This window comes from Euleptes europaea, chromosome 3, assembly GCF_029931775.1.
Source record: "Euleptes europaea isolate rEulEur1 chromosome 3, rEulEur1.hap1, whole genome shotgun sequence".
Taxonomy (NCBI): Eukaryota; Metazoa; Chordata; class Lepidosauria; order Squamata; family Sphaerodactylidae; genus Euleptes; species Euleptes europaea.
Window position 1 is genome coordinate 8,288,110 of NC_079314.1, and position 23,870 is coordinate 8,311,979.

General features: G+C 49.6%; 1 protein-coding gene across 1 annotated transcript in view; it reads right to left on the reverse strand.

Annotated features, from left to right (window-relative positions):
* The window catches only part of DLL3 (delta like canonical Notch ligand 3), an 86,978-nt gene that overhangs the window by 23,920 nt on the left and 39,188 nt on the right, over positions 1-23,870 (reverse strand). The window contains exon 7 of the mRNA XM_056845866.1: positions 22,211-22,427. Coding sequence (XP_056701844.1) covers positions 22,211-22,427 — 217 coding nt within the window. The remainder of the gene's footprint in view (positions 1-22,210; positions 22,428-23,870) is intronic.

Sequence of the window (23,870 nt, forward strand, 5' to 3'; positions counted from 1 at the left end):
ACAGGTTATGGAGGGCTGTCTTCGGACTGGCGTTGAGTTAGGGTCACCAGAAAAGGCTTGGAGATCTGCTGGAATTACTACTGGTTTCTAGACCAGAGATAATTTCCCCTGCTTACTTTGCAGGGTGGACTCTACAGCATTATACCCTGCTGAGGTGTCTTCCCTCCCCAGACGTCACACTTTCTGAGCTCTACCCCCAAATCTCCAGAAATTTCCCAGCCCAGAGTTGGCAACCCTATTTCAAGCAATCTTTCAGACTTGTAAAAAGCCACTAGCATGGCTAACTGGGGCCGGTAAGAGCATCCTTCAGGTGACTGGGCAAGGAAGCTTTTGTAAACTGGAAGTAGAGTTGCCAACTCCACGTTGGGAAACTGCTGGAGATGTGGGAGTGGAAGGTGGGGTTTAGGGAGGGAGGGGACCTCAGCGGGGTATATTTCGCCACAGAGTCCACCCTCCAAAGCAGCCTTTTTGTTTTGAAGGGGAACTGTTGTCTGGAGATCAGTTTTAATTCTGGGAGATCCCCAGTCCTCACCTGGAGGTTGGCAACCCTAACTGAAAGCAAGCTGCTTCTCAGTCTCCGCCCCATATCCAGGGCTCAGACCAAGCTACAATAAAAGAGTCGCAGCATCTGGCAAACAAAATATAAACATTCCTCTCCACCCCCCCCCCAAAAAAAACATATTTATGCTAAAGGCACACACAGCTTTAGAGAGATTCTAGTAGAATTCTCATTATTTTTACCAAACTACAATTCCGAGGATCCTTTAAGGGGAAACCATGACAGTTAAAAGTGCTGTAAAATCAATACAAGTTTGCCATGTCCTTAGAAGCAGCCAGGATCCTAAGCCAGTGAAAATAGCCCTGAATGACTTCCACCAAGTGCCCAGACATGGGAGGCAGCCCTGGGTGTGACCCACCATATCTATGGGGCAGCCACCAACATGCCTTTCCTATAGGGTTGCCAGCCTCCAGGTGGTGGCTGGAGATCACCTGCTATTACAACTCATCTCCAGCCGATAGAGATCAGTTCACCTGGAAAAAATGGCCGCTTTGGCCATTGGACTCTATGGCATTGAAGTCCCTCCCCTCCCCAAACCCCACCCTCCTCAGTCTCTGCCCCCAAAATCTCCAGTTATTTCCCAACCTGGAGCTGGCAAACCTACTCTCTTAGCATCTTCACCGGATGGACACGGTGCAGAGGCAGTGGAAATATTATGAAATTGTGAGTCTGCTATGTCAAGGAAGAGCCCCCGCCAAAGCAACTGCATAAACAGATGTAATCTGCAGGCTGAAGACATTGAGGAAGGGCTGTGGCTCAGTGGTAGAGTACCCTCCTTGGCATGCAGAAGGCCCTGGTTCAATCCCTGCCATCTAGGGTTGCCACATGGCTGCATGGGTACGAGGTTGCATGGGTACGGTTCCTCTCCAGCTGCAATCCTGCGGCCGCAACAACGTCACTTCCAGGACAAACCCAGGAGTGTGGCATTGCGTGGGACGCTCTTGCACTCTCCCTTCTTTTAAGATGGGGGCCAAACTGAAGCCATGTGTAAGAGGAGGCCCAGTGGCTCAGTCAACACTTCAGAGGGCGATCTCCTTAGTTGGGATGAACCTCCCATCCATTTGGAGTCCAGGGTGGGGGACTCCCCAACTATATATGCTATTGAGACAGTTTTAACCAGTTCCTTTAAAGCTCACCCACCAGTGGAGAAAAAATCTACTATTGACCATCTTGAGCAATTAAGGACTAGATTATTGGAAATAAATTATCACACCCAGGATCCTATACCACTCTCTACCACTGTTATTGTAGCTCACCCAGAGGCCCCTTTTTGGGCACAAACATCAGCAGAAACTGGTTAAGTTAGTAGATGTGTTCCTTAGTAAAAACCAACCTGCCTTATATAAAGATTGTGCTTTTCCTTATCATCAAATAAACTCTGGACTCTCTGCAGAAGGGCTTTTAAATGGTTATTTAGAGGGTGGTGAGATCGGTACAGCGGGCCCTCCTCCCAAAGGACACACAGAGCTTTCCAATTTGATTTCATCACCCACATATAAAAATAGATCAATCTTAGTGGATTTGAAAGAGATGGATAAAATAGAGACACTAAACTGACAATCAGAGACCCAGAGGGAGCATTATTTAAAGAGTATCTCATGGAATGTGACAGTGTATGAAAAGTGTATCTCATGGATAGTCAAATTATGGAAAGTGTATCTCATGGATAGTCAAATAAAATCCAGGACCCTATGTTAACATAAGAACATAAGAAAGTGTCAGGAGCAGGCCATGAGGATGGTATGTGGTTGTGTTGTTGTGCTGCTTCCAGGTGCTGTTGTGCTATTCTGTCCAAGACCAGTCTAAGCACCGTGTTTAGTCTTCATAGATTCCCATACTGTGGAAACCGCCGAGTGCTCCTTCCTGCCTGTTGGAGGGGGGGCAGGGCAGCCGGCCCCGGCGCAATCGCCTCCGGGGCAGCCGGCCCCGGTACAACCGGCTCCCGGGCAGCTGGCCCCTGGTCAACCACCGGCACCACCACCAGTGGGACTGGTCCAGTCTGTGGTCACAGTCGTGTAGTGGAAGCAACCCCGTTTGCGAGTGACATTTGATGGCTTTGCGGACGCTTTGCCCTGTTTCCTACACCAAGTGGACAGTTACATGAGAGAACAAGGGCATTCCTTTCCCACAGAAGACAGCCGAGTAAGATTTGTTTCCTCACTTTTGACTGGAAAGGCTGCAGAATGGATGGTCCTCCAGTTTGATACCCGGGCCCACTCCATACGGTCGCTTAATGAATTTATGCGAGCGTTGAGAAGACGTTTTGAGGATCCATTTCAAGGGGAGAAGACCAAAGCGGCCCTCCTACAACTCCGTCAAGGATCCTCCTCAGTCCGAGAGTTTGTGGATGAGTTCCAAAGACTCGCTAATAAAATAGTGGATTGGACTGAAGCTACCCGGGTGCATTACTTCACAGCAGCATTGCATCCTGAGATTCTAAACTGGGCATACATGCAGCAAGACCCAGCCACCTTGGAAGAGTGGATTTTACTGGCGGAGGAAGTGGAAAGCCACTGCCAGTTTATTTCTCTTGCCCGACGGCAGGCCAGGGAGGGGGGAAGCCAGAGAAACCCTCCCAAACCTGCCGCTCCTCAGGCCCCACGGAGGCCGGCTCTACCTCCGCAAGACCGAGCATTGCGGTTTCTAAGGGGAGCCTGCCTCGTTTGCGGTGCCATGGGTCACTTCGCTGCCACTTGTCTGTCACGTCCGGGACTGCTGAGTCCCACTCCCCAGCCAGAGGGGACTCCTCGTGGGAGAGGACGCGCTCGGGGGAGAGGCACCGCAGCCGAGCGGAGCATCGCTCCAAGACGAAAAACGCCCCCAGCTCTGCACGCCAGAGAAGTGACAACGGACCTTTCGCCAGTGGACCCGTCGGGGTCCAGGATTACAGTTACTACTCCTGGGGAGGGCAGCTCCGCTTCTTCAGAGGAGGGTGACCACTGGAACTCCCCAGCACTTAACTTGGAGTCTCCCCTCGAACAGCCAAAAACCGGACTGGGTCTGCGGTAGAAGGAGCGATACCGCAGACCTCCGCAGGTGTTCCTGCGAAACCCAAGGCTCCTTTCATGGTGAGTGAAGTAGAAGAGACTGTATATGTAGATGTGATATTATGACCTTATAGAAAAGGTCCTCAATTGCAAGTTAAGGCCTTAATAGACTCTGGATGTGCCTGCTCGTTAACTAACGAAACCACCTTTAAGGCGCTCCAAGTGAAATCAGTCCCTTTGCCGGCACCTGTTCAATTTGCTCAAATGGATGGCAGTGATTTCAGGGGGGGGGCAGTCGACCGTTGCACTGACGGAGTGGTGATGGGAATTGGCCACCATTGGGAACAAATCAACTTCACTATTGTGCCCAATGTTCGATATGCTGTGGTGTTAGGAGCAAATTGGCTCAAAGGACACAGTCCCACCATAGACTGGGAAGCTGAGACTTTAATGTTCAATAGCCTGCTGTGTGAGTTACACCGATATGAAGTGGCCATTAAAACCGTAATCAAACCAACTCCTGCCCTGGCCTCGGACACCTCCAGTCCGACCCAAGTGCCGCCCAAATATCAGGACTTTGCAGACTTATTTAATGTGCAGGAGTGTGATGTGTTACCCCCCCACCGCCGGACGGACTGTGCTATTGAAGTGGGGGGGGGAATGGAAAACTGCCAAAGAGTAAGATCTACCCAATGAGTCCTACGGAACGGACAGTGCTCCGCGAATTCTTAGACAAGAACTTGGCTCGCAGTTTCATCCGACCCTCCACCGTGCCCTATTCGGCACCAGCTTTTTTCATGCGTAAGAAAACAGGAGATTTGCGTTTGTGTATTGACTTTCGAAAACTCAGTGCTGTTACTCAAACAAATGCTTATCCCATCCCCCTCATTGCTGATCTCTTGGGACAATTGAAGGAGGGACACATTTTCACCAAATTGGACTTAGTCGAGGCTTATTACAGAGTCAGAATCCGGGAGGGGGATGAATCTTTGACAGCCTTTTCCAGTTGCTTTGGGATGTTCGAATTTATGGTGATGCCTTTTGGATTAAAAGGGGCCCAAGGGGTCTTCATGCAACTCATTAATGAGATCCTCCATGATCTACTGTTCAAAGGAGTGGTGGTCTATTTAGATGATATTCTCATTTACTCTAAAACCGTGGATGAGCATGTTGCCTTGGTTCGAGAGGTGTTGCAATGTCTCAGAGACAATCAGCTGTATGCTAAAGTATCTAAATGCGAGTTCCATAAAAAGCAATTGACTTTCCTAGGATATATTATCTCGCACCAGGGACTGACTATGGATCCTGAAAAAGTGCAAGCGGTGCTCGGTTGGGAACCACCCTCTATCCGTAAACAGGTCCAAAGATTTCTCGGGGTCACAAATTTTTACAGGGCGTTCCTCCCACATTTTGCTCAGATAGCGCTACCCATCACGAACCTCCTTAAAACTAAGGGAAAGGGAAATACAGCCACCTTACCCAATGCCCGGGTGGAGTGGACCCCCCAGTGTCAAGCCACCTTCAGTAGTCTTAAGCAGCTTTTTACATCCGAACCTGTTTTGCAGCACCCAGACTGCAATCAACCATTCGTAGACGCTTCCGACATAGCGATGGGGGGGTGCGCTCCTGCAGCGGGGGGAGGATGGGCACTTGCATCCGTTCGCTTTTTTTTCTAAAAAGTTCACTCAGTTCGAACTCAATTGGGCCATTTGGGAAAAGGAAGCCACCGTGGTAAAGGATGCCCTGACAGTGTGGAGGCAGTTTTTAGAGGGTTCCAAGGTGCCTTTTGAAGTGTGGTCCGATCACAAAAACATAGAGGCCCTAACGGGGGCTCGCAAGCTGTCCGCGAAGCACATGCGCTGGGTGGACTTCTTTGCCCAATTTCAATTCGTCCTAAAATATGTACCAGGGAAGCAAAACCTTCTGGCTGACGCTTTATCCAGACTTCCCCAATATCCCACCAAGGTTGATCGGCCCACAGAGTTGCTCTTCACCCCTGCCCAATGAGGTCTATTGCCCACCTTAGCCGTACAAACCCGTTCTCAGACCCGATCCCCACCGCTGCCACTTTCGGTGGGAGGGGAAGCCCCACGCCTGGATGAGCCGGCAGTGCCACCCGCCTCACTTCCTCCTCCCCCTGAGCGACTGACAGCCATGGTTCCCGAGGTGCGGGGACCTGAGCGCACCATTCAGTCACTCCCTGCACCTGTGTCGTCTCCGTCCCTGGTCCAGCTGCCCACTGGCACAACACCGGAGGGGGTGGAAGGACTGACTGATTCCTTTAAGGAGACTCTTCTTTGCAGTTATCAAGCGGAACTTTCCTCACAGACCCTTCCAGCTACTCTAATTAAACGCGGGGAATTTTGGTACAAAGATTCTAAATTGTATGTTCCGGAAGTGTTGTGGGGGGAGGTTTTGGGTTTGGTTCATGGCGCCAAGACTGCAGGACATTTCGGATTTCTCAAGACATTGCATTTGCTACGGAGACAGTTTTGGTGGGCGGGCATGTGGTCAGATGTGGACACCTTCATCCGCAGCTGCCCCATATGTGCAGCAGCCAAACGATCTCAGGGCAAACCGCCGGGACTTTTGCAACCGTTAAGAGACTCCCTCAAAACCATGGGAAGTGATTGCAATGGACTTCATGATGGACCTACCCCCTAGTGGGGGAAAGACAGTTCTTTGGGTGATTACTGATCTGTTTTCGAAACAGGTGCATCTTGTACCCTGCACAGGTATCCCTTCCGCCCCGAAATTGGCCCGCCTCTTTGTGTCACATGTCTTCCGTCTCCATTCCTTTCCGCGCAAGATAGTGACGGACAGGGGTTCAAATTTCGTGGCCAAATTTTGGAAAGCTTTTCTCAAATTGGTCGGAGTAGAACAAGGACTGTCTAGTGCCTTCCATCCCCAAACGGATGGTCAAACTGAATGGGTGAATGCGGTGTTGGAATGCTATTTACACTGTTATGTTAATTACCATCAAGATGATTGGCTAGACCTGTTGCCTTTTGCTGAATATGCTTATAATAATGCGGTTCACCAATCCACAGGGTTCAGCCCTTTCCAGGTTGTCCATGGTAAAGATTTTGGCCCTGCTGGTCATGTTAATGTTTCTGAGGAGGGGGGAACTGACATGGCCGGATGGGTGCGTTCCATTCAAACAACCTGGCCATGGCTGGTTAAAAATCTGGAGCGAGCCAAACGAAAGTACAAGGCTCAGGCTGACAAACATCGCTCCCCCGGTAAGGAATGCAAGGTGGGGGATCTCGTCTATCTGTCCACCAAGAACCTACGATCCACCCGCCCGTGCGATAAACTCAGTGCCAAGTACGTGGGTCTGTTCCCCATTTCCCGGATTATTAATCCAGTGACTGTAGAACTCTCCTTGCCCAAGTCTCTATGGAGAATTCATCTGTGTTCCATGTCAGTCTTTTAAAACCGTACATTCCTTCCCCAAAATGGCATCCTGAGCCACAACCCGAAGTGCCTGAAATGGTGTGTGTGTGGGGGAGGAACATTTTGAAGTAGCTAAAATACTGGATTCTCGCATTCTCTACGGTACCCTTCAATACCTGGTCCGCTGGAAACAGTCCCGCACAGGATGAATGGGTGCGCGCCTGTGATTTCTCTGCCCCCCGCTTGGTACAAGAATTCCATGCCGCCTACCCTCACAAACCCACACTGGGAGGGTGAAGGGGGGTCTTTAGGGGGGCAGAATGTCAGGAGCAGGCCATGAGGATGGTATGTGGTAGTGTTGTTGTGCTGCTTCCAGGTGCTGTTGTGCTATTCTGTCCAAGGCCAGTCTAAGCCCCGTGTTTAGTCTTCATAGATTTCCATACTGTGGGAATCGCCAAGTGCTCCTTCCTGCCTGTTGCGGGGGGTGCCTGGGTAACCGGTTATCTCCTTTTGCTCTCCCACATATGCTATGTGCCTTGCCTTTGACCCTTACTAGTGTCCTTTTGAATATGGCTTCTGAAACCTGTCGATTCTAACCAATAAAACTGCTTTCGTGGATTTGCCGTCTGCTGAAATCTGTTTATGGGTTTGCCGCAGGGCTAGAGCTTTACAGAAAGGCCCTGCTGGATCAGACCAAGGCCCAGAACTGTACACAGTATTCCAAGTGTGGTCTCACTATAGAATTGTACAAGGGCAGTATGATAGCAGCAGTTTTATTCTCTATTCCTCGTCTAATTATAGCCAGCATGGAATTTGCCTTTTTTACAGCAGCCACACACTGGTTTGACACCTTCATTGAGCTATCCACTACCACCCCAAGATCCCTTTCTTGGTCTGTCGCTGCCAGCACAGATCCCATCAGTGTATACTTACTCACATTGAATCTCATTTGCCATTTTAATGCCCATTCTTCCAGTGTGCATAGATCCTTCTGGAGCTCTTCACAGTCCTATTTTGTTTTAACCACCCTAAATAATTTGGTGTCATCTGCAAACTTGGCTACTTCACTGTTTAACCCCAACTCCAGGTCATTGATGAACAGGTTGAAAAGCACCGGTCCCAACACAGATCCCTGAGGCACCCCACTGCTCACATTCCGCCATTGTGAGAACTGACCATTGATTCCTACTCTCTGCTTCCTATTTTTCAGCCAGCTCTCAATCAATAAGAGGACTTGTCCTCTTATCCCGTGACTATGAAGACTGCTTAGTAGTCTTTGGTGGGGGACTTTGTCAAAAGCTTTTTGGAAATCCAAATACACAATATCCACAGGCTCATTCCTGTCCACATGCTTATTGACGCTTTCAAAAATCTCTAATAGGTTAGTGAGACAGGACCTACCCTTACAGAAGCCATGCTGGGTTTTGCCCAGCAGACCTTGCCCTTCTATATGCTTGACAATTCTATCTTTAATAATGCTTTCCACTAATTTACCCGGAACAGACGTTAAGCTAACTGGCCTGTAATTTCCTGGGTCCCCCCTGGAACCTTTTTTATAAATGGGTGTTACATTGGCCATTCTCCAGTCCTCTGGTACAGAGGCTGATCGAAGGGACATATTACATATCTTTGTTAGAAGTTCAGCAATTTCCCATTTGAGTTCTAGGATGAATACCGTCTGGTCCCTGTGACTTGTTAGTTTGCAGTTTGTCTAGACGTTCTAGGACTTCCTGCCTTGTTACCACTATTTGCCTCAGTTCCTCATTTTCCCCTCTCCAAAATCTCTGTTCAGGAGAAGGAATCTGCCCTGTATCTTCAACAGTGAAGACAGATGAGAAGAATTCATTTAGTTTTTCAGCAATCGCTTTATCCTCCTTTAGAGTTCCTTTACTCCCATTGTCATCCAATGGTCCAACCGCTTCCCTAGCTGGTTTCCTACTCCTAATACTTAAAGAATTTCTTATTGTTTGTTTTGACGTGTTTAGCAATATGCCCCTCAAAATCTTTTTTTGCATCTCTAATTATCTGCTTGCATTTCCTTTGTGCAAGTTTGTGTTTGCTTCTGTTCGCCTCGTTTGGGCAAACCTTCCAGTCTCTGAAGGAAGACTTTTCCCCCTCTAATTGTTTCCTTCACCTTACCCGTTAGCCATGGTGGTGACCTCTTGGACTTATTACTACCTTTCCTGACCTGCGGTATACAAGCTAGCTGAGCCTCTAGTAATGTGGACTTGAGTAACCCCCAAGCCTTTTCAAGAGATTTAACCCTCCTAACTGTTCCTTTTAACTTCCTCTTTACCAGTTTTCTCATTTTAGAGAAGTTCCCTCTTTTAAAGTCAAAGGTAATTGTGTGAGATTTCCCAGTCACTTTCCCACTTACATATAAATTAAATTTGATGCCATTGTGATCACTATTGCCAACTGGCTCAACTACATCCACATCCCGCACTAAATCACTGGCAGCACCACAGAGTATTACATCCAGGATCGCCTCCCCTCTGGTTGGGTCTATGACCAACTGTTTGAGGGCACAGTCATTTAGGATGTCTAAAAAATTTATCTCTTTGGCTTGACTGGAGCATACATTTATCCAATCAATATGAGGCAAGTTGAAGTCTCCCATTATTACTACTTCATTACCTTTACATGCTTCCCTAATTTCATTCTCCAACTCAAGATCACCCTGAGCCATTTGGTCAGGGGGCTGATAGAATGTCCCCAGTACTAAATCTCCTTTGGGGCCCAGAATCGTCACCCATAAGGATTCTGTGGATGAGTCTGCCCTTTTTATGGTTTCTAGCTTATTAGACACTATGCCTTCCTTGATATACATAGCAACACCCCCTCCAATACACCGTTCCCTGTCATTTCTATACAGTTTGTAACCAGGGATGACTGTATCCCACTGGTTCTCTCCTCTCCACCAGGTTTCTGTAATGCTCATTATATCTATGTTTTCCCTTAAAACCATGCCCTCTAATTCCCCCATTTTTGCTTGGAGGCTTCTAGCATTAGCATAGAAATACCTCCACACTGTTTCTCTCTTTCGACTTGCCTGGCATGTGCCTTTGGGCATCTTTAAGTGGCTATCCATCATTTTTTCCCATTCCCTTTCATGTCCAAATAATTCCCACGTGAGCAATCTGAAGCAATTTTCCCTTTGTCCATGTGCACTGAGTTTGCCCGAACCGGATGCTTCTCAGCTCCTGTCGGCTTTCCCCCCAGGTTCAGTTTAAAAGCTGCTCTGCCACCTTTTTTATATTACACGCCAGCAGTCTGGTTCCATCCTGGTTCAAGTGGAGCCCATCCCTTTTGTATAGGCCCGGCTTGTCCCAAAATGTTGCCCAGTTCCTTACAAATCTAAAGCCCTCTTCCCTGCACCACCGTCTCATCCCTCTTCCCTGCACCACCGTCTCATCCATGCATTGAGACTCACCGACTGTGCCTGCCTAGCTGGTCCTGCACGTGGAACAGGTAGCATTTCTGAGAAAGCTACCTTGGAGGTCCTGGCTTTTAGTCTCCTGCCTAGCAACCTAAATTTGGATTCCAAGACCTCCGGACTACATTTTCCCACGTCGTTGGTGCCAACATGCACCACAACCACTGGCTCCTCCCCAGCACTACCTACCAGACTACCTATATGACGGGTAATGTCAGCAACCTTCGCACCAGGCAGGCAAGTCACCATGCAGTCCATGCACCCACCAGAAACCCAGCTATCTACATTCCTAAGGATTTAATCCCCCACTACAAGAAGCTCCCCTCCCCTCTGAGGCATATCCTCGGTACGAGAAGATATCCGTTCATCCACCAAGGAAGAGGTCCCTTCTAAGGTACCACATTCCCCTACCTCAGTGAGATGGCCTCCTTCCCCAAGGGCTCCATCATCCGTGACTGGCAGGTTGCCGTCACCTTGGGACTGGGATGTGACTATTTCATCCCCGGAGTCCTTAGTCACCTCTCTCTCTGCCTGCCTCAGCTCCTCCAGTTGAGCTACCTTGGCCTCGAGGAAGTGAACTCGCTTCCTGAGAGCCAGGAGCTCCCTGCACCGAGCGCACACCCATGACTTCTGTCCAGCAGGCAGATAATCATACATATGACACTCCATGCAGCACACTGGATAGCCCCCCGACCCCTGCTGGCTCTCTACCTTCATAACTGGTATTTTATTAATTAATTAATTATTATATTATTCTTTGGTGTTATAACCCTGCCCTTTACTCTCTTGCACTCTTCCTATACCAAATAAGAACTGAGTGCCAAAGTTCCTTGCCCTGCAGCTATCTGCTGCTAATTCACATAGATATTCAAGTTGCTCGGTACTCCAACTGGATGGAGAGAGTTACTCTGCTAAGATAAAAAGATTTTAAACTCACCTACAGATCCCCAGTCACAAACCACAGGCTAAGAGCCACAGGGCAAGAGCAGGAGCCTTGGAATTTAAATGCACACAGCCCCCACCTCTCAGACACAAGCTCCAATCACAACAACCCCACTTAACAAGGGAACAATCAAGCTTTCAGGCAGCAATCAACCTTAATCACCCACTGGCACAACAATCACAACCCTCTCCCAGCATACCTCAATTAAATTCTCAGTTTAGTTAGGCTTCCCAGCGTTTAAAAAAAGGCAAAGTTTAAACTCACCCCTACCTGTAGTCCCCAGCTCAGCTCAGCTGAATCAAAATGCCTTATATTTTATAAGATACTATGATATAATCTTTATCCAAGAGCCCTGGTTAACATCAAAATTGACATCAAATGGATTCCTCACACACTCAGTGCCGCCCCTGTCGAAGTTGCAAGGCTGTCAGATTAGTTTGACAGGCAGCATTTAGTGAATCTGAAATGATGCAACAGGTCTGGAAACTCCCTGGATAAGCCTGAGGGAGCTGGCCAGAACTGGTTATGGCCAGGAGACTGATGCAATGTATTGGAAACATCAGTATGACTAAGCAAACTACCATGATTGGTATCTGAGATGGCATTATGTACATAACTGTGTATGAAACTTAAGCCCATGTGTTGGGATGCTATGAACGGAGGAGGAGAGTGTAAGGATTTGTGTTATATCTGTGCACTGTAAAATAAACGAGCGCTGCTTTTCTAGTAGCAAGGAGTTCTGGTGGTGTTTTCCTGGACCTACGGCATAATCCGCTGGCACCCGCATCAGCCCCCTCCCAACCACCAAAGGCTACCCTAGCGGGGGGGGGGCATACTGGCATGTTTGATCTCTACTTCAGTGACATGTGGGGTAGCATTGCTTCCCCCCTTAAGATCTTTAGCAACGGCTTGTCTTTTAACTTTTAAATATCAGGTTATTTTGATAGTGAATGTATATAATCCTCCCCGTTCCTCATCCTTTTGCTGTGAGAACTGTTGGCCTGACTTGGGAAATTACATCTATGAACTTCCGGGGTACACCTGGAAGTGCAGCATTATGTGGAACGCTCTTGCATAGTGCAATGCTGCACTTCCGGGTTTACCCCAGAAGTGACGACATCGCGGCCGCGGGCACAGGATCGCTGCCTCCAGCCCCAGCCCCAAAAAGCTTCTGCCAATGCCCAGGGGAGACCTGGTAACCCTATTGCCAACTCCCATTAAAAGGTGTAGTGGTTAAGAGTGGTGATTTGGAGCGGTGGACTCTGATCTGGAGAACTGGGTTTGATTCCCCACTCCTCCACAGGAGCAGCAGAGGCTAATCTGGTGAACTGGATTTGTTTCCCCACTCCTCCACATGAAGCCAGCTGGGTGACCTTGGGCTAGTCACAGCTCTCTTAGAGCTCTCTCAGCCCCACCTACCTCACAGGGTACCTGTTGTGGGGAGGGGAAGGGAAGGTGACTGTAAGCCGGTTTGAGTCTCCCTGAAGTGGTAGAGAAAGTTGGCATATAAAAGCCAACTCTTCTTCTTCTTCTCCTCTGCCTGAGACCCTGGAGAGCTGCTGCCAGTTTGAGTAGGCAATACTGACCTTGATGGACCAAGGGTCTGATTCAGTACAAGGCAGCTTTGTGTGCTCATGTGTGCCTAACCTCGGCCTCGAATGGAGCCCAGCCCCTTTCAGGCAGCCATTACAATCTGTCTCCAATTCACCACCCTGCTATCTAACACACGAACTACCAACAGCAACCGCTATAGCATCATAGAATCATAGAGTTAGAAGGGACCACCAGGGTCATCTAGTCCAACCCCCTGCACAATGCAGGAAACTCACAACTACCTCCCCCACACACACCCAGTGCCCAGAAGATAGCCAAGATGCACTCCCTCCCATGAACTGCCCAAGTTCATAGAATCAGCATTGCTGACAGATGGCCATCTAGCCTCTGCTTAAAAACCTCCAGGGAAGGAGAGCTTACCACCTCCCAAGGAAGCCTGTTCCACTGAGGAACTGCTCTAACTGTTAGAAAATTCTTCCTAATGTCTAGATGGAAACTCTTTTGATTTAATTTCAACCCATTGGTTCTGGTCCGACCTTCTGGGGCAACAGAAAACAACTCGGCACCCTCCTCTATATGACAGCCCTTCAAGTACTTGAAGATGGTTATTATGTTCCTCTCAGTCTTCTCCTCTTCAGGCTAATCATACCCAGCTCCTTCAACCTTTCCTAATAGGACTTGGTCTCCAGACCCCTCACCATGTATACCTGGCCCACACTGTTTTGATGTCTCAGGCGGAACAACAAAAAGGCACATCGCTTCAAGAGTCTTCCATTTCGAAATCGCCACCATCTCCAGTTTTAAACATCCGCGTCAGTTGGAGCTAGGAAATGCTTCTGCCTCACACCCTGGTCCCAATCCAGGAAGACAGATGTAGTCAACCCAGTTCTGGTCAAAAAGAGGGAGAATTGGAAAAGATGCAGCAAGGGGCAACCAAAATTATGGGGGCACCTCCCCTTTGAGGACAGTTAGGGTTGCCAACTTCCAGGTGGGGCCTGGAGATCTCCCAGAATTACAGCTCATCTCCAGATGACTACAGTTGCCAGGTCCCTCCTGGCTCTGAGGTTGCAGCAGTCGGGTCAAGGGCAGGGTTGCAAAGCCAAGGATGAACTGCCGGTAGTAGTATGTGAACTCCAGAAATTGCTGCACATCTTTCCTGTTACGCGGGGTCTGCCAAGCAAGAACCCCTTCCACTTTTCCTGGGTCCATCTGGATGCCCTGTGGTGATACAATATGGCCCAGGAATTCCACGGAGGGTAGCTCAAATGCACATTTTCCCACCTTGGCGTAGAGGCAATGTTGTTTGAGGTGCTGCAGCACCATGTGTATGGTCCAACAGGTTCAGAAAGATTTAATTCATGAACTGCTGGAACACTGCTGGTACATTGCACATCCCGAATGGCATGACTAGGTACTCCAACTGCCCATACCTGGTGCTAAATGCCGTCTTCCACTCATCCCTGCTCCTGATATGCACTAAGTTGTAGGCTCCCCAGAGATCCAGCTTGGTATACACAGTGGCCCCCCATAGGCATTCCAAAAGTTCAGAGATCAGGGGCAACGGATACCAGTCCCGCAGAGTGATCTTGTTCAGGGCCCTATAACCATAGTTCCCTACTCTTCTTCACAAACAGGACTAGGGGCTGAGGTAGGTGAGGTAGACAGCTGGATGAACTCCCATTGCAGATTTTTCTCTAGAAAATCCTGGAGGGCCGCTTGCTTGGGTTTCAACAAGGAGTTCAGGTGCCCCACTGGCAAGGGAGCCCCAGGGATTAGATCAAGGACACAATCATAGGGCCGATGTAGAGGTACTCGGGTCAGCCCACCTCCTCGAAGACATCCACAAAGTCCTCATATTGAGTTGGTAGGGTGGATGACTCTGGTTGGAATATTGCCCCCAAAACTGTATCTGGTGCCCGGTGGGGACAGGGCTTCTGAAACTGGAGTTCCTGGCATTTCCACCGAATGATCGGGCCATGAAGGGTAAGCCAGGACATGCCCAACACGACTGGTAAATGGGGCATACGAACCACACCCAGGCAGAGCTGCTCCAGATGGTGCTGCACCTGTAAGGTTAGCGTCTGAGTCTCTTGGGTCACTGGGCCAGATAGCAGAAGGCGGCCATCAATGGCCTCCATTAGGGTTGGGGTCTCCTTGGTAAGTAGCAGAACCTGGTGCTGCTTTGCAAACTTGCCATCTTTATGAAGCTCCAGGATGCCCCCTGAGTCCGCCATGACCAGGAGGTAGTGACCATCTGGCAAGAACATTTTCACGGGGACCACGAAATGCCCTGCTCCAAAAGTGTCCAGGCCACTGGGTTTGGCATCATGCCCCAAGTCGCATGGCCCATGCTGACTCGGGGCTGGTCGTTCTCCGCTGGCGGGCGTGGTCGTTGTTTCTCAAGACATTGCCTGGCGTAATGCCCGGGGCCTCCACAGCATAAGCATAGATTCTGCGTCCACCAACTGCTTTTTTCAGCGGCTGGTAAGTGGGGCCTAGTAGCTCCAACTGAATAGGCTCCCAGGCCTCCTCTGTTGAGGGACCAGGTGTGGGGTTGCTGGGCCCAGCAGGTAGGCTCTCCGGAGCACCCAACTGCCATTGCGCCTCTCCTCATGCCTGCTTCCTGGCTTCCAATCGTCCGTCGATGCGGAGGTATAGTCGTATCAAGGCTTGGAGAGTAGTAGGTAGTCTTCCTCTATGTCCTCCTCATCTGAGGAAGGTTCAGGCTGACCCACGACACATCCATTTTCTCCAGGAGAACTGATCTCTGTAATCTGGAGATGAGCTGTAATTCTGGGGAATCATCAGGTCCCACCTGGAGGCTGGCATCCTTACTTAGAGCAAAAGAATGCAGTCGTAGAGTTGCCGACTCCAGTCTGGGAAATAACTGGAGATTTGGGGGCAGTGGCTGAAGAAGGGGGATTTGGGGGGGGGATTTCATAGAATCATAGAGTTGGAAGGAGTAACCAGGGTCATCTAGTCCACACACCCCGCAAAATGCAGGAAATTCACAACTATCTTCCCCCCCCCACACACACACAGTGACCCCTACTCTATGCCCAGAAGATGGCAAAATAAAAAACTCTCCAGGATCCCTGGCCAATCTGACCTGGAGGAAAATTGCTTCCTGACTCCAAAGTGGCAATTGGGTATGCAAGAAAGGGCCTTGAGAGCCAAGCACTGGTTCATCCCTTCCTGCCCTCCCTCTCAGGATCTGCCTAACTTCACAGAATCAGCACTGCTGACAGATGGCCATATAGCCTCTGCTTAAAACCCTCCTAAGAAGAGCCCACCACCTCCTAAGAAAGGCTGTTCCACTGAGGAAACACTCTAACGGCCAGCAAGTTCTTCCTAATGTTTAGCTGAAAACTCTTTTGATTTAATTTCAACCCATTAATTCTAGTTTGACCTTCTGTGGCGACTAAAAACAACTCCGCACCATCCTCTATATGACAGCCCTTCAAGCTCTTGAAGATGGTTATCGTGTCTCCTCTCCAAGCGAAAAATACCAATCTCCTTCAGCCTTTCCTCATAGGAGTTGGTCTCCAGACCCCTTTCCATCTTCATTGCCCTCCTCTTTACATGTTCCAGCTTGTCTACATACTTCTTAAATTGTGGTGGCCAAAACTGAACACAATACTCTAGGTGAGGTCTAACCAGAGCAAAGCGATACCATCACTTTGTGTGATCTGGACACTATACTTCTGTTGATACAGCCCAAAATCGCATTTGCCTTCTTAGCTACCACATCACACTGCTGACTCATGTTCAGTGTTTGGTCTACTAAGACCTCCAGATCCTTTTCGCACACACTACTGCCAAGGCAAGTCTCCCCCATCCTATAATTATGCATTTGATTTTTCCTACTTAAATGCAGAACTTTACATTTATCACAGCTGAAATTCATATTTTTAGTTTTAGCCCAGTTTTCCAGCCTGTCAAGATCATCCTGTATCCATGGCTCTGCCTTCTACTGTATTTGCTACCCCTCCCAATTTAGAATCAGCTGCAAATTTAATAAGCATCCCCTCTATTCCTTCATCCGAATAATTTATAAAGATGTTGAACAACACAGGTCCCAGGACAAATCCCTGAGGCACTCCACTTGTCACTCCTCTCCAAGAGGATGAGTAACAGTTACAGATCCACCTAACAGTATTAGGACCTAAATCACATTTTACCAACTTGTCAACAATACCATGTGGAACCTTATGAAAAGCCTTACTGAAATCAAGATCAACTATGTCCACAGCATTCTCCTGATCCAGCAAGATAGTAACTTTCTCAAAACAGGAGATAAGATTAGTCTGACGTGACTTGTTCTTGAGAAATCCGTGCTAGCTCATAGCAATAGGCTCTTCCTAAATGCTCAAGGACGGACTGTCTGATGATTTGTTCTAAAAAAACTTCCCGGTATAGACGTCAAGGTGATGGGTTGGTAGTTACCCATATCCTCCTTTTTCCTCTTCTTGAAGATGGGGACCACATTGCCTGCCTCCAGTCCTCTGGCATCTCACTTGTTCTCCAAGAATTCTCAAAAATAATGGACAGGGGCTCAGAAATTACATCCATGAGTTCTTTCAGTACCCTTGGATGCAATTCATCTAGCCCTGAGGACTTGGTTCCATTGAAAGAAACTAGGTGTTTTTGTACCACCCCAATGCCTATCTTAGGCTGCAACTCCCTTCCCGCATCATGTGTTCTGTTTTTGCCATGTTCTGCACCGCTTCCCTCACAAGAGAAGACCGAGGAAAAGTAGGAACTGAGCAGTTCATCACCCTTTACAGTTTCAATTTCCTGCCCCCGCAGTGGACCTACCATGTCCTTGTTCTTTGTCTTACTCTGAACATAACAAAAGAGTGGGATTTCACCTAGAACCTATGGTATACCATACAATCTGCCCTCCAAAGCAACCATTTTTCTCCAGGGGAATTAGGGATGCCAACTGCCAGGTAGTAGCAGGAGATCTCCTGCTAATTCAACTGATCTCCAGCCGATAGAGATCAGGTCACCTGGGGAAAATTGCAGCTTTAGCAATTGAACTCTATGGCATTGAAGTCCCTCCCCTCCTCAAACCCCGTCCTCCTCAGGCTCTGCCCCAAAAATCTCCCGCCGGTGGCGAAGAGGGACCTAGACGTTGGCAGGCCCTGAACACAGGAGAGAGACTTCCATTTCTGTTGCAGCGAAACACAAAGGAGCAAAACAAAGAGCAACAGCCAGAGGCCAAGCCCCACTTCCCAACCCAGCTTTTCAGCCAAGGGTCGTTGCCACGAACGGCAACCAAAAAGGTCCTGGCCTCAGGCCAGGACCTTTTCGGTTGCCGTTCGTGGCAACAACCCTTGGCTGAAAAGCTGGGTTGGGAAGAGGAAGCAGGTGTGCTATTTACTTGCCTTTATCTCGAGTTATAAAATGACTTTCAAGGTCCCTCTGCATGAGACAATGGCAGGACCGGGAATCTCATTTGTAAAACTAATCCACAATAGAGTGGCCGTGGGACAAGAGTTAGGGTTACCAGGTCCCTCTTCGCCACCGGCGGTAGTTTTTTTGGAAGATTTGTGGGGCGGAGCCTTAGGAGGGCGGTGTTTGGAGAGGGGAGGGATTTCAATGCCATAGAGTCCAATTGCCCAAGCAGCCATTTTCTCCAGGGGGACTGATCTCTATTGGCTGGAGATCAGTTACAATAGCAGGAGATCTCCAGCTACTACCTGGAGTTTGGCAACCCTAAATATTCCCCCCCAAAAAACCACCAACTTTTTTTGGGGGGGATATTTAGGGTTGCCAAACTCCAGGTAGTTACAAAAACATATGCAACCTGTGCCAGAATTAAGATTACTTAAAATAATGGGCAGCACGAGGGCTCAAATATAATAAATCACAACTCCTGGTAGTAGCTGGAGATCTCCCACCATTACAACTGATCTCCAGTTGACAGAGATCAGTTCCCCTGGAGAAAATGGCCGCTTGGGCAATTGGACTCTATGGCATTGACGTCCCTCCCCTCCCCAAACCCCGCCCTCCTCAGGCTCCACCCCCAAAACCTCCTGCCAGTGGCGAAGAAGGACCTAGCAATCCCATGCACTGCTCATGCATTGCCACAAGGATAGGGTCGCCAACTCCAGGATGGGAAATTCCTGGAGATTTGGGGGCGGAGCCTGAGGAGGGTGGGGTTTGGTGGAGGGGAGGGACCTCGGGGGGAGGTATAATGCCGTGGAGTCCACCCTCCAGTGCAGCCATTGTCTCCAGGGGAACTGATCTCTGTAGGCAGGAGATCAGTTATAATCCCCGGAGATGTCCAGGCCCCACCTGGAGGTTGGCAGCCCTAAGGGTGGACCGTCCAATGTATGCAGGCGGGCCTGTTCCTTCCCAGCCGTGTGGCCGTGTCCTTGCGTGTGCTGACCCTCAAGCTGGGCGTCTCCACCTGGCGAAGAGACAACGAAGCTCCTTCGGCTTTTTAGGACAATAAAAGGTGCAGGGATCTGATAACTGCCATCTACTTCAGTAGCGTGATGAAAGGGTTAACTCACTGGACAAGGATGGGGGGGGGGTGCCCATGCTCGCGTCCAGAGTTCTTTTCTTTGACTTTTGATTTCCTGTGCTTTTGAGAGGCTGACGGCTTATTGCGGAAATAAACAGAATTCCTGTTGAAATAACTCATCCCGGTCAGTACCTGTGTTTTGGGAAGGAAACGTTAGCGCTCCCAGATACAGCAATTCCGGTTCCTCTAGCAACCGGCAAGGGCTTCCAACAAAAACAGGCTAGAACCAAAACACAAAACCAGGAACTGGTAAATAATGGGCATTGTTTACACTAGGAACAAACTGGTTTAACCGTTATGAGTCCTCCTTTAGGAACCCCAGGTAGTGGTTAAAGTGTTGGACTTAGGGCTGTTGATTCGGTTCGGTCCAAACTGAAAAACAGCCGAATTTCCCGCAATTCAGCGGTTTTTCGGTTCGGATGAACCGAACTCAAAAAGGGGGGGAAACCGGGGAGCCGAATTCGCCGAGTTCGGGGTGTCCCGAATAAATTCAGCGAATTCGGCCCCTTTAAACAGATCCGCGCCTTCCAGCTGGAAGACCCCCCCCCCAGCCCTGCCAGAACTCCCGGCAGGGCTGGCAGGGGGCTGGCAAGACCCTCTGGGCTGTCTTTGCAGACAGCGCAGAGGATCTTGCCAGCCCCCCGCCAGCCCTGCCGGGACTCCCGGCAGGGCTGGGGGGGGGCTGGAAACCCTCTGCAGATCTGGCGCAGATCTGTTTAAAGGGCCCCCCGCGCGCCTTCAGGGAAGCCCCTTGAAGGCGCGCAGGGGGCCGAATTTTCCCCCGAACTCTGGATCCCCCCGAATTTCCAGGGATCCGAAGTGGGGGAGTTCGGACTTCGGCACGGCCCGAATAAAAACGGGCCGAATTTTGCCGAAGCCGAACTATACCGATTTTTTTTTCAACAGCCCTAGTTGGACTAGGATCTGGGGGACCCAGGTTCGAATCCCTACTCTGCAATGGAAGCTTGCTGGGTAACCTTGGGCCAGTCATACGTTCACAGCCTAACCTACATCACAGGGTTGTTGTGAGGATAAAACAGAGGCGAGAAGAACGATGTAAGCTCCTTTGGGTCCCCATTGGGGGAAAAGGTGGGGTATAAATAAAGTTAATAAAATATATAACATCCCGGGAACTTTCGTTCTACAGGGGAGTAAGGGGTTGGCCCAACAGCTCTTCTTTGCTTAAAACAAATAGAAGATATCCTGCCTTCCCCCCAACTGACATGCAAGGTAGCAGAGGAGCATGATAAACACAGAGGACAGCTGCTATTGCGAGACCAACATGGCATCGCCTCAAAAGTTAGATGGTGCACTCACCCTAGGGTTGCCAGCTCTGGGTTGGGAAATACCTGGAGATTTTGGGGGCGAGGCCTGAAGAGGGTGGGGCTTGGGAGGGGAGACTTCAATGGGGTGTAATGCCATAGAGTTCACCATCCAACATGTCCTTTTTCTCCAGGGGAACTGATTGCTGTCACCTGGAGATCAGTTGTAATGCCGGGAAATCTCCAGCCACCACCTGAAGATTGGTAACCTTAACTGATCCCATTCTGATTAGTGTGAGGTGGGACAACTTACAACCCCCCCCCCCCCGCCATGGTCTGTCCTTCAAAGTCCAAAACACATACACGCAACATGTTCACCACCTCTACGCTACAAATAGCATCCCCCCGCCCCAAGATTCAAATTTCTGGGTTCCCGTCTCCCTCCTCTGGCTAAGTACCCATTTCCCATCCCATCACCTCTCATAAGAAGGGGTTTCAGTTCAAAAAAGCATGAACAAATAATTCTTAACAACTTCTCACCTGACACCAAGAATGAGAAATTCATGAACTATTTCTGAAGCCAGTGGGAAGCTAGGGTTGCCAGCTCCAGGTTGGGGAAACACTTGGAGATTTTGGAGGTGGAGCCTGAGGAGGGTGGGGTTTGGGGAGGGGAGGGTCTCAATGGGGAATAATGCCATAGAGTCCACTTTCCAAAGCAGCCATTTTCTCCAGGTAAATTGATCTCTGCCGCCTGGAGATCAGATGTAACAGCGGGAAATCTCCAGCCACCACCTGGAGGTTGGCAACCCTAGGGAAGACTCTGCACCATGAGGAAGTGGTATGGATCCACTAGGGCGGGGGTCCCCAGTCTTTTTGAGCCTGCAGGCACATGTGGAATTCTGACACAGCATGATGGGCACAGCAACAAAATGGTTGCCACAGCTTAACTTAAGGAACACAGTGCTGTAGGGTTGCCAACCTCCAGGCTGTAACTGGAGATCGCCTGCTATTACAGCTGGAGATTTCCCTGGGGCAATTGGACTCTACGGCATTGAAGCCCCTCCCCAAACCCCGCCCTCCTCAGGCTCCATCCCAAAAACCTCCCGCCGGTGGCAAAGAGGGACCTAGCAGCCCTACTGTGCTGTGATGGCAGCAGCTGCCAAAACAACATTTTAAAAAATCTGCTCAGGCAATCAAATCTCCAGTGGCCAATCAGAAGCCTTGCTGGGCAAAAGCCCTACCTGGCCCCACCCATTTTCTAAAAACACTTGGCAGGTGCAGGAAAAGATGTTGGCAGGTGCCATGGAGCCCACAGGCACCATGCTGGGGACCCCTGCTCTAGGATCGAACTAGCTGGTTTCAGGCTCCTTACACTGGGGAAATGTGTCACTGCCAGCAGAGTAGATCCTTAGAATCCAATCCCTTTTGATAGGAAGGTTAAAAATATTTACATTGCGGACCAGAACACCAACGACAGCCTTGTCAGATATCAATCAAATATCCCCAGGGATGACGGGAGGGAGGGGGGTACAACTCACTGTTCAAACAGGGGCTATTACTGCACCGGTCAATCTTCCTCTCGCAGTTGGACCCGTGGTAGTTCACCGGGCAGTGGCACGTGTAGCCGCCAGAGCGCTTCTCCGCACAGCTCCCGCCATTGAAGCATGGCCCGTCCGCGCAGGTCATGGCGCTGACTTCACAGTTCTTGCCATAGAAGCCTTGCGGGCAGGTACACTTGTAGTTGTTCTCCAAGTCCTGTAAGGGAGGGAAGAGGCTGTCACACAATTGGGACTTCCGGCCCAGGATGGAGGGATGGATTTCGAACCTGGGGGTTTCCTTTGCACCCGCCTCACTAAAAACAATTGGGAGTTGAGACACGGGACTAGAACTTGTGCAAAAGGCACCCCCAGTGGACTGGGCTCCACCAACCCTCTAGTCTACCCACCCACAATTTTTTTAAAGGATAATAAAAACACAAGAGCATCAGAAGAGTCCTGCTGGATCAGACCAGTGAGTGTCCATCCAGTCCAGCGTCCCGTCTCACGATAGCCAACCATTTCCTCTGGAGGTCCAACAACAGGGCAGAGAGGCTGAGGCCTTCCCCTGATGTTGCCTCCTGGTACTGGGATTCAAAGGTTGACTGCCTCTGAGCATGGAGGTTCCAATTAGTCCTCTACCAGCTGTTAGAAGTCTTAGATAGTATCCTCATCACGTTCTTACAGGCAGGCTCTGAGCAAAAACTACGAGTCCTTCTTTGGCTTCATCTAGCGGCTTTTGGAAACCTTACCTTAAAATTGCTCATGCTTCTGCTGAAGCAAACCTCAGGGAAGAACAAAAACCCCACCCTGCATTCACAACAGATTTCTAAAGAGCCAAGCTCTTACAAGAGTTAATTTGTCTTTGCCGTTCCTGGATAGGTCACCTCAACTGCCAAAATTCTGGTCGTAGAACGATCCAAAGCCCTTCATACGAAATGGGTGCACACAAAAACAAGCTACAGGATGCCTTTACACACCGGAAGATTGAACAGATGGGCATCGCCACGGGAAGGCCGGCACCCAAAGTTGGGCAGCCCCAGAGCAGAGATTGTGCCTGACAGCAAGGCTGCTTACCTGGTAATCTTACCCTGCTTGTCTTCCAAGGAACTTAAGAGTTGGCATTAAGGCTACCAACCTCAAGGTGGGGGCCGGCGTTCCCCAGGAATTAAAACTAATCTCCAGACTACAGAGGGAAGTTCCTCTGGAAAAAATGGCTGCTTCGGAGGGTGGCCTCTATGGTATCCTATTTGCATGGAGCTCCCTCCCCTCCCCAACTCTGTCCTCCCCAGACACCCCCACTCAAGTCTCCAGGAATTTACCAAGCCAAGTGGCAACCCTAGGCGACGCATGGCTCTCCCCTCCTCTGCTTTATTGTCACACCGACCCTAAAAGGTAGGTTAGGATGAGAAAGACTGGCCTGAAGTCACAAAAGGAAATTTCACAATTGAGTAGGGATCTGGATCAGGCTCTCCCAGACCATAGTCTGACACTCTGACCCCGACACCATATTGGCTTGTTGGCAAAACTGCTGAAAATAGAACTGCAGAGCTATTAGCATACACAGTAGGAGTCATGAGTGTCAAACTCAATTGTTGAAAGGGCCGAATATGACATGTCACTTGGTTGGGCTGGGTCATGCCTCGCCAGCCCAGATCGAGAA